A 12,668-nucleotide genomic window follows, 5' to 3' on the forward strand; every position below is an offset into this window, starting at 1 on the left:
CCTTCCTGCTCTGGAATTTCATGTGTTTCTTCACATCTTCCCCCTCCTCCTGTCTCTGAGCTCAACTTATCAATGACCAGTATAAAGCTCTGTTCCCATTGAAGTATTACTCATCTAATTTTCATTCCTGGCATCCATGCTTGTATGATGATGTCAGTACAGAATAGAAGGTTTCCGTTATAAGGTATTGTCTTCATGTTCAACATTGCCGCCATTGCCTCTTGACCCCTCAACCCTGCAAATTGTTGGTCAACTGCAACTTACTTTGCTTTTCTAAGTTGGAAGCCAAAACGTGCTCAAAAAATGTGCCCATCTTTACTGCAGCTCCTTATTTTAATCTTTTCAGTTAAGTTTCCTTCCCTGCCACTGCACTGAAGCAGAACATTAAAAAATTTTTTTCTTAAAATGATATTTGTTGTGTATTATCCAGTTCACTAAAACTGGCTTTGCTTTATTCTGCTCTGAATCCAATCATGGCGCGAGTCCTTCCAGCAAAGATTTCTCTTTGTACCCCACAATGTTTTATCTATTGCTCAAAGATTTGATCTGTTCCTCCATCTTTCTCGTGAACGTTGCTCATGTTAGCTACAAACTTAGAGGCAACTTCAACATGTATGTTGATGACAACTGACACTATCTTTATATTTCTCCCAGACCCCTAGTATCCCTGCAATCACAGTACACACTGGATCATGGAAGAGTTTCATTTACTAATTAAACATTAAGAAATTCAAGGTTGTTGTCTTTGGCCCACAATTTCTGCAACATTTCCAACAATTAATTTCATCTCCCCAACCATAGTGTCAGTTTAAACCAGTCTGTTTGCAATTTCAGTGCCCTTTGACCTGATTTTTTTGAAACCCATATCGTGTTTACCATAAAATCTGCTATTGTTCACTTCAATAAGTGCCCACTACTATTGCTGATACAATTTGCTTTGTTTAAATTCTTATCTATTCTTCTATCATTTCCAGATTTGAATAAAATGTTTCCTAATTATGATTTCATTTACTCCTCTTTCTGTAAACTTCAGCTCATTTTAGAAGCCGAAATGTTAGTATTCAGCTCCAGACAAAATCATGTTCCTCATTACCCTTCTCTGATGTGCATTGATTTCTTCCCTTCCAGTATCTCAAATTTAAAACTCTGATCTTCATGTTTAAATCTCTTTAAGACCTTGCCTATCGTTAGCTGTAACCTGATTGTTGCAGTATTCCCCAAAACATTTTGACTTTCTATGTTGACACTTTGTGCCAACGTCTGCAATCGTGCCTTCAGGTGCCTATGCTTCATACTACGGAGTTTTGTTCTTCAACCTCTCCAACTTTATACCTCCTTTTCTCCTTTAAGCTACAGTAGATTTTTGTACTCCTAATGTGCATTCATGCCCACTCAAAAAGGGTACCTTTATATCCTGCAATGATATTGAAAAGGGCACCGTACCTCTCCAAAAGGGTACTCTGCTTATCCAAGGAAACCTTACGCTTGATCCCACCATGTCTGATCTTCACGTCATTTTTCCCACTGCCACTGATATTCAGACGTGACTGGAGCAAGCTACTGTTTTATATCATCCTTCGCCTCCATTGGAATAAGGATTCGAAAGTCTCTGCAATGTAAGTTGTCAATTTTTTTTTCTTCCCTTCTCCATAGGACCCTGGCAGACCTGAACAAGGACGGAAAGATGGACCAGCAAGAATTTTCCATAGCAATGAAACTAATCAAGATGACCCTTCAAGGTCACCTAATGCCGAAGACACTTCCAACTGTTATGAAACACCCACCAATCCCTTCACCCTTGGGCTCTGCACGATTTGGTAAATAAAATCCTCCTAATAAATGTAGAGTGGACTACTTAATGTACTGTACTTGGTCCTCATATAATATCTTAAATCATTATGCAAACTGCGTTTATTGTAATTGGTTTAATAAAGGTGACTTTGAGGCAATACATATTTGTGCTTTCTTAATCTTGCCTGTAGCAATGTGCATTGAAAATTGAGATGAATGCAGTTTTAAAGTGAAGTGGGGTAGCACGAGTGTAATTGAACAAGGCTATACGGATGCAATTCATAACCCATAACCCAAAAGTTTAAATTCTGCCCTTATTTTCACACTTGTTACATATTTTTAATGTAATTAATCATACTTTCGGTAATCGTGAGTACTGCTGTTTAATGTTACATATTTTAATGTGCTTCTCCAAAGAGTGCCTAAATCCAGTAATTCGCATGGGACTTCAGAATAGTTTTAGTGGATATTGTACAAAATCTGAATGATCCAAGTGCTTAACGTTCCTCTAGTTTTTATATTGAGAAGACCAAACTGTTGTCTGCTATCTCCAATATGAGCACCATTCATGAGCAGTGAGCTAATCACTGTCTGATTTGTTATCTGAAGCTGAACCAGAAGAGATTTGCAACCTCAGCATTCACAATGATCCCAAATTTGTAAACCCATCCGCGCCCTGTTACCACCGCTGAACTGTCATCTGCCTCTGCCTATTTTGTATTAAAACACATTTCCGTGCTTTTGTTTTTACCTCTAGATAAAGTATTCTAATAGTCACCTGGCAGGCCTTCAATCTTTCACCCTCCTCTGCTTGTATAATTCAGCTGTGCAGTTTGGAACAGCTCGTCATCATCTCTGTTCTCACAAACTTTTATTGCTTCCTTGTGTAGAAATTCCACAAATTTAAAACAGTCTTCAAATCTATTAGATAGGCATGTGAATGATAGTATAAGGCAGGGGTGGAGGTTAGATTGACCTTAGGTTTAGGGTAAAAGTTCGACGCAGCATCATGGGGCCAAAGGGCCTGGATTGTGCTGTACTGTTCTATGTTCTGTGTTCTATGTAAATCCCTTGGTAGCCTGGCCTTCTGCTCTACAACCCTTCAAGAGTTTTGAGTTTCCCAACTCTGGTCTTGAGCATCCCAGACTTTGTTCACCAAATTATTGGTATTTGTGCCTTTACCCTCTTGGCCCTAAAGTATAAAATTAGATGATTAAGTCTTCACCTTTTGACTTCTGCCCTCCTTTAAGATGTTTCTTTTCGCCACCTGTCTTTACTATATCCCTATTGGGGTAGCTTGCTTGGTGTCAAATTTTACTTGAAAACGTTCTTATGAAGCGTGTTGGGATATTCTGCTTGGTACTAATAAAAACAACATTTTGTTCTTGAATTCCTAATGTTAACTTTGAAAATTGTTAACTATTTGGTGTTAAATGTATCATTTTCTGCTTAATTACGTGAAATGGGGAGTATTCGGAAGAATTGTCCACAATGCTGAATTACAAATTGTTCATGTTTAAATTCCAAAACAGGGATGGGAAGTATGCCAAATCTATCAGTCCCACCAAACATGCCTTCATTTGCTTCCTTGGCTCCCACATCATCATTGACCTCAGGGACAACAATGCCACCTTTGGGTATGTCAGTTCCCCTGCTTCCTGCTGTTAGTACATCAGCATTGCCAAATGGTACATCTATTCTTATACCTCCAATGTCTGCACAGAGTTCTGCAAGTAAGTAATATAAGCCGATTTGATTTATAACTTCAGACTTGGTTTTTTTAAACTGAACATTCCTTGTAGTCTTTGTTTTCTCCTACTTGTCCATCATAGATTTTCTTCTTTCAAATTTTTATTTCCAGCAAATGAAATAGAGCTCTTCATTGTTTCATATGTTGTAATAAGTGATGCCCTGTTTTAAAAACATAGGTGGTTGTGCTAACTATTGGAAGTATTCAGTTTTCTGTTTCAAACATGTCCCAGTCCAACATATCCAAGATGAGAGATGAGGAATTCTCATTGCATCAGTTGGATGTGAATTGAATAGGACTGCCTACAGCTGATAGGCCCGTCCTGGGTCATTAACAACAATGAAATGTCGTTGTTGCAAGCTGGCTATTACTTTGAAATAAGATGTAGCTTACTTTGAAATAAAATATAGCTTACCTTGAACATATAATTCATCCCTCTTTTTGCAGCAGGACTCAAAGAAGCATTGATGTATGATGCTGAAAATGCATAGCATGATCAATAAGCATCTGAAAATGAAAGATTGATTAATGTTTTGAGTGTGACCCTTTTATTAGACTTGATGTTCTTTACCAGCATTTCTATTTCTCAGATTTAAAACATTCATATTTTAATTGTAACTTAAGTGCTTGATGTTCTGCTATATTAAGGCAGCTTTGACATTTTAATGAAGTAAAATTCTGTAGATTCTGGAATTCTGAAAAAAGAACAGAAAATGGTGGCACACTCAGCTAGTCTAGCAACATATGTGGCACAAGAAATAAAGTTAACCTTTCAGGCATGACCTTTAATCAGAACAAGGGGAGATTAGAAAAATAATAACTTTCAAGTCAGTAAAATTGGAAAGTGTGAAAGAAAAACAAAAGCCTGTGATGGATGGGGCGGAAGACATTAAAGTGACAAAAGAGATGGTTAGGCAGAATAGATAGAAAATAGTAGTAGGACAGTTAAAGAATGAAACGATGACTCCAAAGATGATGTAAATGGCAGAATATGAACTGTTACAAGAAAAAATTAGGACTGATGCCTGCAAGGAAAACGACACAAAATTGATGAAGGGCAGTGGTGATCAGAGCAGAGATTATATTCTGAAATTATGCCTGCTTTGACTTCAGAAGGCTATGAAATGCCTAATCAGTAGATGAGATGCTGTTCCTTGAGTCTGTATTGAACTTTGTTGCATGAGAGAAGTTTGGAGAATTAATACAGACGGTCTGCAGAATCTTGAGGTTTTGCTTGCGGACTAACCAGGGATGTTCCACAGACTGATCTCCCAATCTGCGTTTCAATTTTGTAGCGTAGAGGAGACCACAGTGTGAGCACCAAACATATATTGATAAATTGAAGGGAGTACATGTAATTTGCGGCTTCACCCATAAGGATTCTTTGGGGCTTTAGAGGGTTAGGTGAGAGAATTTGAAGCATTATCTCTTTCTATTTCCACAGATGTAGCCAGATCTTTGAGTACTTCCAGTATTATATACTTTTATTTGCCTTTTCATTAATCATTACAAATACTCAGTTAACTGAAAATGAATTTATTTCTCATCAGTTAATGTTTTGCTAATTAACTCATTAATTTATTTGTGACTGTCTCCAAGGTAAATGCGTCATAATGCAACTCAGCCTTGTATTTTATTCACTGCCTGTCATTCTCAATTTTAGTATCTGTGACGGAATTAGTAACATTAGTTAGCTAATGTTAATATAAAAATTATAAATTCCTGTTAATAACCAAAATCCATACTTGACATTAAGGCAGAATACAGTTCTGTAATAATATGGGTTGGAGGTTTTTTAACGAAATAAGGTCTTCATCTCCAAACATTCCCTCTTTCTATGCTCCCTCCTTTATCATGTTCCTTTTTCTGGATTTTATAGTTTCAGCACCCTTGCTGAAAATTCAAGTTTTCTCCAGCAAATCGATCCAAATAGTTGGTTTCCATTCTAAGCTCCATTTAGCATGTTTGCTAATGGACAGGCTGTGGGCAGGAAGCTGGATAGTTTGATCTGAACTTTGCCAGTTTTGGTATTGTTTTAACATGCAGTGATACACACCTCTCCTTTGACAGTAGAGCATATTTTGTAGTTGAAGTGTCTCCACACAATAGCTGAAAGTTAATGTGCAGTTACAGCTTTCTAACGGACATAATAGTTACTGTTCTATTTAACTGAAACCACTGCTTAAAGTTGGATGTTTTTCAAGACCCGTGTCGGCTGGAAGTACAGCAGTACTTAGGTTGTTTTTAAGGCTAACCACTAAACATTATTTGTAAGGAAGACACTTTTTTTTCATTTAACGAACTAGTTGTGAAAGTATTTGAGTCAAACAATACAGAGGCACAATTGTAAGACTGAAACAAATAGGAACAGGAGACGGCTGTTCAGCCCCTCAAGCATGCTTCAATATTGAATAGGATCATGACTAATCCAACATGCTTCACATCCACTTTTCTGCCCTTTCTCTATAACACTTGATTTCCTTTATTGATAAAGAATCTATCTATCTCAGCCTTAAATATATGTGAGGATTGTACCCCACAGCTATCAATGGCAAGGAGTGCCAAAGATACTCAGCTTTGTGAGAAGAAATTCTTCTTCATCCCAGTCTTAAATTGGCATCCCTTTTTTTCTGAGACTATTCCCTCTGGTTTAAGAAAACATCTTCGTATTTAGCCTAACAAACCCTTTTAAGACTCTTATGTTTCAATGAAATCACCTCTCATTTTCTAAATTCCAATGAGTTGCACATTGATTCATAATTTTGACCTGCCTCCACACTGCCCCTTCTTACCTAAAAGAGTAGGTTTCACCTACCAGCTGCTTTTTCAGATGTGTTCCTTTGCCCTTGATAGAGTAATGAACATCAAATTCTGGTGTATGGAGGGAAGTTTTGAAGTAAATTATGTAATGTGGAAGGAACCTATTATTGCATCTCCGTCCTGAACTTTGTTTCTCATGTCATGGTGTTTATTTTTTTTTTAGCACTCCCCAATTCTGGACCTCTGAGGCAGCCTTTAGCAGGATTTGGAGGCACTGGCCTGCAGAAGGCTCAGTCATTGATTGATCTTGGCTCCAGCAGGTACAAGCAGAACTTATTTTTATATGGTATTGCTCAGTCCAATTTGGATGCATTACACTGAGGAGATATGTGTTACAAATTTAATCATCTGACTAAAACAAACCCGTCCTGTTCTGAGTTAACGTAAACATTACCTAAGTAGACGTTCTATTTCCTGCTGAAACTGTTGAATCAGTCAGGAGCAAAGCAACATTTTTGATCAGAAATTTAATAGATTTATATATTGTTTCCAATAATCCAGATAAACATCTTGTGATTATTTATTCTTACTTGACAAGCTGTCAGAAAATCCTTCTCCTATCTGCCACATGATAGAAAACATGTACGTTTTGAAAAGTGCCAAGGGAAACAGTTAATGAAATTATTGCAAATTTATAATTTGATCTTGCCCCACTGGATAAGTATTGCCATAATATGGTAAACACAACAGGTTTTATTATTTTTTAAGATCCATAAGACATAGAAGCAGAAATTAGGCTATTCAGCCCATTGAGTCTGCTCCACCATTCAGTCATAGCTGATAAGTTCCTCAACCCCATTCTCCCACTTTCTCCCTGTAACCCTTGGTCCCCTCGTAATCAAGAACCTATCCATTTCAGTCTTAAATGTCCTCAATGACCTGGCCTCTACAGCCTTCTGTAGCAGTGAATTCCATAGACTGACCACTCTCAGGCTGAAGAAGTTTCTCCTTATCTCCGTTCTAATAGGTCTTCCCTTTACTCTAAAGCTGTGCCCTTGGGTCCTAGTCTCTCCTACCAGTGGAAACATCTTCCCAACATCCAGTCTGTCCAGGCCATTTAATTTTCTGCAAGTTTCAGTTAGATACCACGCCCCCCTCATCCTTCTAATGAGTATAGTCCCGGAGTTCTCAAATGTTCCTCATGTTAAGCTTTTCATTCCTGGGACTATTCTCCTGAATCTCCTCTGAACCCACTCCAGAGCCAGTACAACATGAGTGTGATATGGGGCCCAAAACTGCACACAATACTCCAAATGTTGCCTGACCAGAGCCTTATCAGCCTCTGTAGTACATCCCTGCTTTTATATTCAAGTCCTCTCAAAATAAATGCCAACATTACATTTGCCTTCCTGATTACTGAGTCAACCTGCAAGTTTACCTTGAGGTAATCAAGAACTCCCAAGTCTCTTTGCACTTCGGACTTGCGAATTTTCTCCCCATTTAGAAAATAATCCATGCTTTTATTCTTCTTACCAAAGTGCATAATCTCACACTTTCCCACATTGTACTCCATTGGTCAATTTGTCCTAACCTGTCCAAACCCTTCTGCAGCATCCCTGCCACCCTAATACTTCCTGTCCCTCCACCTATCTTTGTATCATCTGCAAACTTAACCAGAATGCCCTCAGTTCCTTCATCTAGATCATTAATGTATAAAGTGAAAAGTTGTGGTCCCGACACTGACCCTTGTGGAACATCACTAGTTGCTAGCTGCCATCCTGAGAAAGACCCCTTTATCCCCACTCTCTGCTTTCTGCCAGACAACCAATCTACTATCCATGCTAGCATCTTGCCTCTAACACCATGAACCCTTATCTTACTCAGCAGCCTCCTGTGTGCCACCTTATCAAAGACCACCTTGAAGTCCAGGTAGATAACATCCATAGGCTCTCCTTGGTCTACCATGTTCTTTACTTCCTCAAAAGATTCTAGCAGATTTGTCAGCATGACCTCCCCTTGATGAAATCATGCTGACTTTGCTCTATTTTACCATATACTTCCAAATATTCAGAAAGTTCATCCTTTACAGTGGACTCCAAAATCTTACCCACGACTGAGGTTAGGCTAATTGGCCTGTAATTTTTTCTGTCTTTTGCCTGACTCCCTTTTTTAACAGTGGTATCAGGTTTGTGATTTTTCAGTCCACTTGGACCCTCCTTTGCAATTCCTTTTTCATTTAAAATAGAAGATTGTCTATTTCGCCCAATAATTAATAGGTTGATTAATGAAACATGATTGTGTTTTGCTTTTTAAAATCAGTTGCCTAATACTGCAACATAGGCATTTCCCAGTTAATTATTGTAAGGAATTTCAGTTAATCTTTGAAAGAGAGAGCATAGAGAAAATAGGGAGAACTTGGTGATTCAGCCCCAGCCTCTTGGCATTCACAGAGCCATGTAGAATTTGACACCTCAATTGTGTTGACACATTTGGCAAATGCAGAATGCCAAACCCTGATTTTGTTTATAAAGTGTCTTGTTTTTGAAGGCTCACCAGCAGCTGAATGAAGATTGTTCTTTAATCTTTATATTGACTACATCTGGATGTAAAATATCCTCATTTCAGAATATAACTCTTTTGTCAGTGTTGATAGTATGCCACAATTGAAAAAGTTGTCATTATTGGCTAAACAAACACACTTGTAATAGTTCATTAATAGATTCATGAACATGTTAACACACTTGTATAATGTTCCTTTTGTCCACAGTTTTAAATAGTAGGTAATATTTGTTACAACAGTGAAGAGGAATATTTCAAACAAGTGCATAAGTCTGCTTTTTGAAATGGTAGCATATAGCTGTTTAAACTTCTGTCAATGAGCTTTTTTAAAATGCAATTTTTTGACATGAAAGACTGACAGAATTGTTGAAAATGGTCCTCTAAGAACTGCTGTTTGCTAGTGCTGTGTTAAGTTTTGCATTGTTATTGTTATAGTTATAGTTGAATTTGACAACCCAGTAAGATACTGGAGTTGAGGTGGTTGAATGCTGGGATATCAATTGTGTAAGATTCAATAATACTATTGAATATAACCAGTGATGGTTAGATTCTCTCCTCTTGGAGATGGTCATTGCCTGGCATGTCAATGGCTTGCTTGCTGCCTACCACTTATCAGCCTAAGCCTGGGTGTTTTACAAGGGGACAAGTATGCTTCAGCACCTGAGGAGTTATGAATGGCACTGAAAGATGTGTAGTTATCGGCAAGCATTCCTATTTCTAACTATGATGGAGAGAGGATCATTGATGAAACAGCAATACCCTAAAGACCTTGATGCCCAGCAACCACCTTACGCAACAGCAGTGTACATGATGCCTTGTAGAATGTTGTCAAATTTCCTTTGGCAGGAGCATCTAAATCTATACCATTTACCAGCTAGAAGGACACCGGGCAGAACACTACCTGGTTCCCCTCCAAATTGCACCTCATTCTAACTAGGAGCTACGCTGCAATTGTTTAGTTGTCTCTGGGTCAGAATTATGTTACTACTTTACTAACAAGACTACAGGACTGTACAGTACAAGAATGTGGCTCACAAGGTAATTGGGTATGGGCAACTTATACTGACATTTCTATGAGGCTCACACCCCATGAGCAAATGTGAAAAGAAGCTCCGACAGCAGTTTTCTCCTCCATCTCATGCCCTTCCACAAGACTGATAGGATGTATTTCAAGATCCAACTGAAAGGAAGCAAGAACCCAAACTCAAAGACTGTTGACAAAGATCTAGCTCTCAGTATATTGGAATCCAGTGCTTCAGCCATATGTAACAAGTCACTGCTGACATTTTGCTACTTCCTGAAAAAACAATCCCTTTCTTGTGAGCAATGATAGGCATTTTGACAATCATTGGAGGGCCATTGTAACCCCTTACGTGCCCAAATGTAAATGAAGTATACTGTTGTCAAATTCCACCCATTAGGAGTCCAGATTCCCAACCCAAAAATTGCTCTGCCATTCTGACAGAGTGGACAAGATTTGGTCCACAGTAATTTTTACATCTTGTGCTGATGCAATGTACAACCATGAACTTTAATACTTTGTATTTTCAGGGACAAAAGCAGAAGTTGCTGGAAAAGCTCAGCAGATCTGGCAGCATCTGTGAAGAAAAAGTTAGGGTTAACTTTTCAGGTCCAGTGATACTTCTTCTGAGCTGATGCTAGCTGGGAAAATGTTGGTTTGTATGCAGAAAATAGGGAGGAGGATGGAGTAGGGAGTAAACAATCAGAGATTGAAGAGAGAGAAGAGCAGTTGGATAGACAAAGGAGTTGATAGCGATCTGGCTGGGAGGGTAAGTTGCTGTTAATGGGGACTGTAAGTTGCCAACAATAGGTAGTGCGTAATGGCAGATGATGTGATAACAAATGCTTATTTATCTCCTCCCTCACACCTATCTAAGGGCCCAAATATACCTTCCAGGTGAAGCGATACTTCACCTACGTTTCCCAGAATCTAGTCGACTGCATTCTCTGTTCACAATATGGTCTGCTCTACACTGGGGAAACAAAGCATAGACTGGGTGACCGCTTCACAGAACATCTATGTTCTGCTTGCAGCAAAGACCCTAAGCTACCTGTTACCTGCCACTTCACCACACCACTGTTCTGTGGCCAACACCTCTGTCTCTGGCTTACTGCAGTGTTCAGTGAAGCTCAACGCAAGCTGGAAGGACAACACCTTATTTTCTGTTTGGGGACTGTGCAGCCCTTCAGACTCAATAACGAGTTCAATAACTTTAGGGCCTAAACTCTCCCATGTCCTAGCCTGTATCCCACCCACCAGGCCTGTTATCTCGCAGCCTGCCATTACATATTACCTATTGTTAGTCACTAACCTATTAGCAGCTATTCACCTTCCTAGCCAGATTGTTAGCAACTCCTTTGTCTATCCAACTGCTGTTTTCTCTCTTTGTTTATTCCCTACTGTTTACTCCCTACCCCATACCCCTCCCCATTTTCTGCATATAAACCAACGTTTTCCCAGCGACCATCAATTTTGAGGAGGGGTCACTAGACCCAAAACATTAACTCTGATTTTATTTTTCTTAACAGATGCTGCCAGACCTGCTGGGCTTTTCCAGCAACTTCTGCTTTTGTTTCTGATTTGCAGCAAGCACAGTTCTTTTGTTTTTTATTTCGTATTTTCAAGAACAAATGCCGAAGTTGTAATTTTCATGTAAATAATGTGAGGTCGATTGCTTTGAAACTGTGACTGAAATTTCCAATGATTAACTTTTGTTCTTTCTGTTTTCCTTTCTTGTAGCAGTTCATCATCATCTAATACTTCTCTCGCGTCACCAAAAGTGAGTTCCTCTGACTGGGGAGTTCCTCAGTCTGCAAGGCTCAAATATCGACAGTTGTTCAATAGCCTTGATAAATCCATGAGTGGCTACCTCTCGGGTCAGTTAAAAATATATATTTATCATTGATTAAGCTTTTTTTCTTTAACACAGACTTGATTTCGTTTGAACATTCCACATTAGAATCTCACTCATCACAATCCAACTCATGTATTGGGAATATCATAGGAAGAATTGTCTCCATTGAAGATGCGCTCTGTGACAAGACAATTTCCATTCTAATTTAATGAGAATATACATGTGTTTAAAAGTATAAATGTTTGCATTAAAGGGACATTAGTTTTAGGGGATATTTAAAACTCAGCCCAGACACACACACAATCCCTCCTGATTTTCAATGCCCCATTATTCAGACTAACATAAACATTTGGATTCAGGGCACTGTTTCCTGTTTGCTAAACTTTTATGTGGTTGGGACAAGGCAAATAATGACCTGTCCAGGTTCTGCTAAATATGAATGGGCAGTAATAGTTGAAGTACTTTATTTATTTTTTTAATTGCTACAAATACCTTGCTAATTGAAATGTTTTAATCAGAACAGGCAACATTTATGTAACATAGTTAACAAGGCTGTACTGAATGAAGGACAATGCCTCTGGCTGTTACAAGTACTATATGCTAGCCTGCTAATGATTTGGATTTGTTTTCAGGACCCCAAGCTAGAAATGCTCTTGTACAGTCCAATTTGTCTCACAACCAACTAGCTACCATATGGTGAGTTCTCCTTATAGATGACCTTATGGTCAGAAACTTCCACTTGTTGACACTGTCCAATTAATTGACTTTCAGATTTAATTCAAAGCACGAGTTGTTGAATATTGCAGGATTTTGCACAGTATGTTTCCTGTTGGTGCTGCTTAAAACCTTGTTACGTTTTGTGTCATAAATAGCAATCTGATTGAAGAAGTATGAGAAAAATCTGTTGGGTAAAGCTACAGTCATTTGTTTTT

General features: G+C 38.6%; 1 protein-coding gene across 3 annotated transcripts in view; it reads left to right on the forward strand.

The window, feature by feature from the left end:
- The window catches only part of LOC125452619 (intersectin-2-like), a 197,084-nt gene that overhangs the window by 81,398 nt on the left and 103,018 nt on the right, over positions 1–12,668 (forward strand). For all 3 annotated transcript variants that reach the window (XM_059645418.1, XM_059645419.1, XM_048531276.2), the window contains exons 5-9: positions 1,654–1,817; positions 3,324–3,524; positions 6,525–6,621; positions 11,622–11,758; positions 12,369–12,432. In XM_059645418.1, the coding sequence (XP_059501401.1) occupies positions 1,654–1,817; positions 3,324–3,524; positions 6,525–6,621; positions 11,622–11,758; positions 12,369–12,432 (663 nt within the window). The remainder of the gene's footprint in view (positions 1–1,653; positions 1,818–3,323; positions 3,525–6,524; positions 6,622–11,621; positions 11,759–12,368; positions 12,433–12,668) is intronic.

Source organism: Stegostoma tigrinum, chromosome 4 (genome assembly GCF_030684315.1).
Source record: "Stegostoma tigrinum isolate sSteTig4 chromosome 4, sSteTig4.hap1, whole genome shotgun sequence".
NCBI lineage: Eukaryota > Metazoa > Chordata > Chondrichthyes > Orectolobiformes > Stegostomatidae > Stegostoma > Stegostoma tigrinum.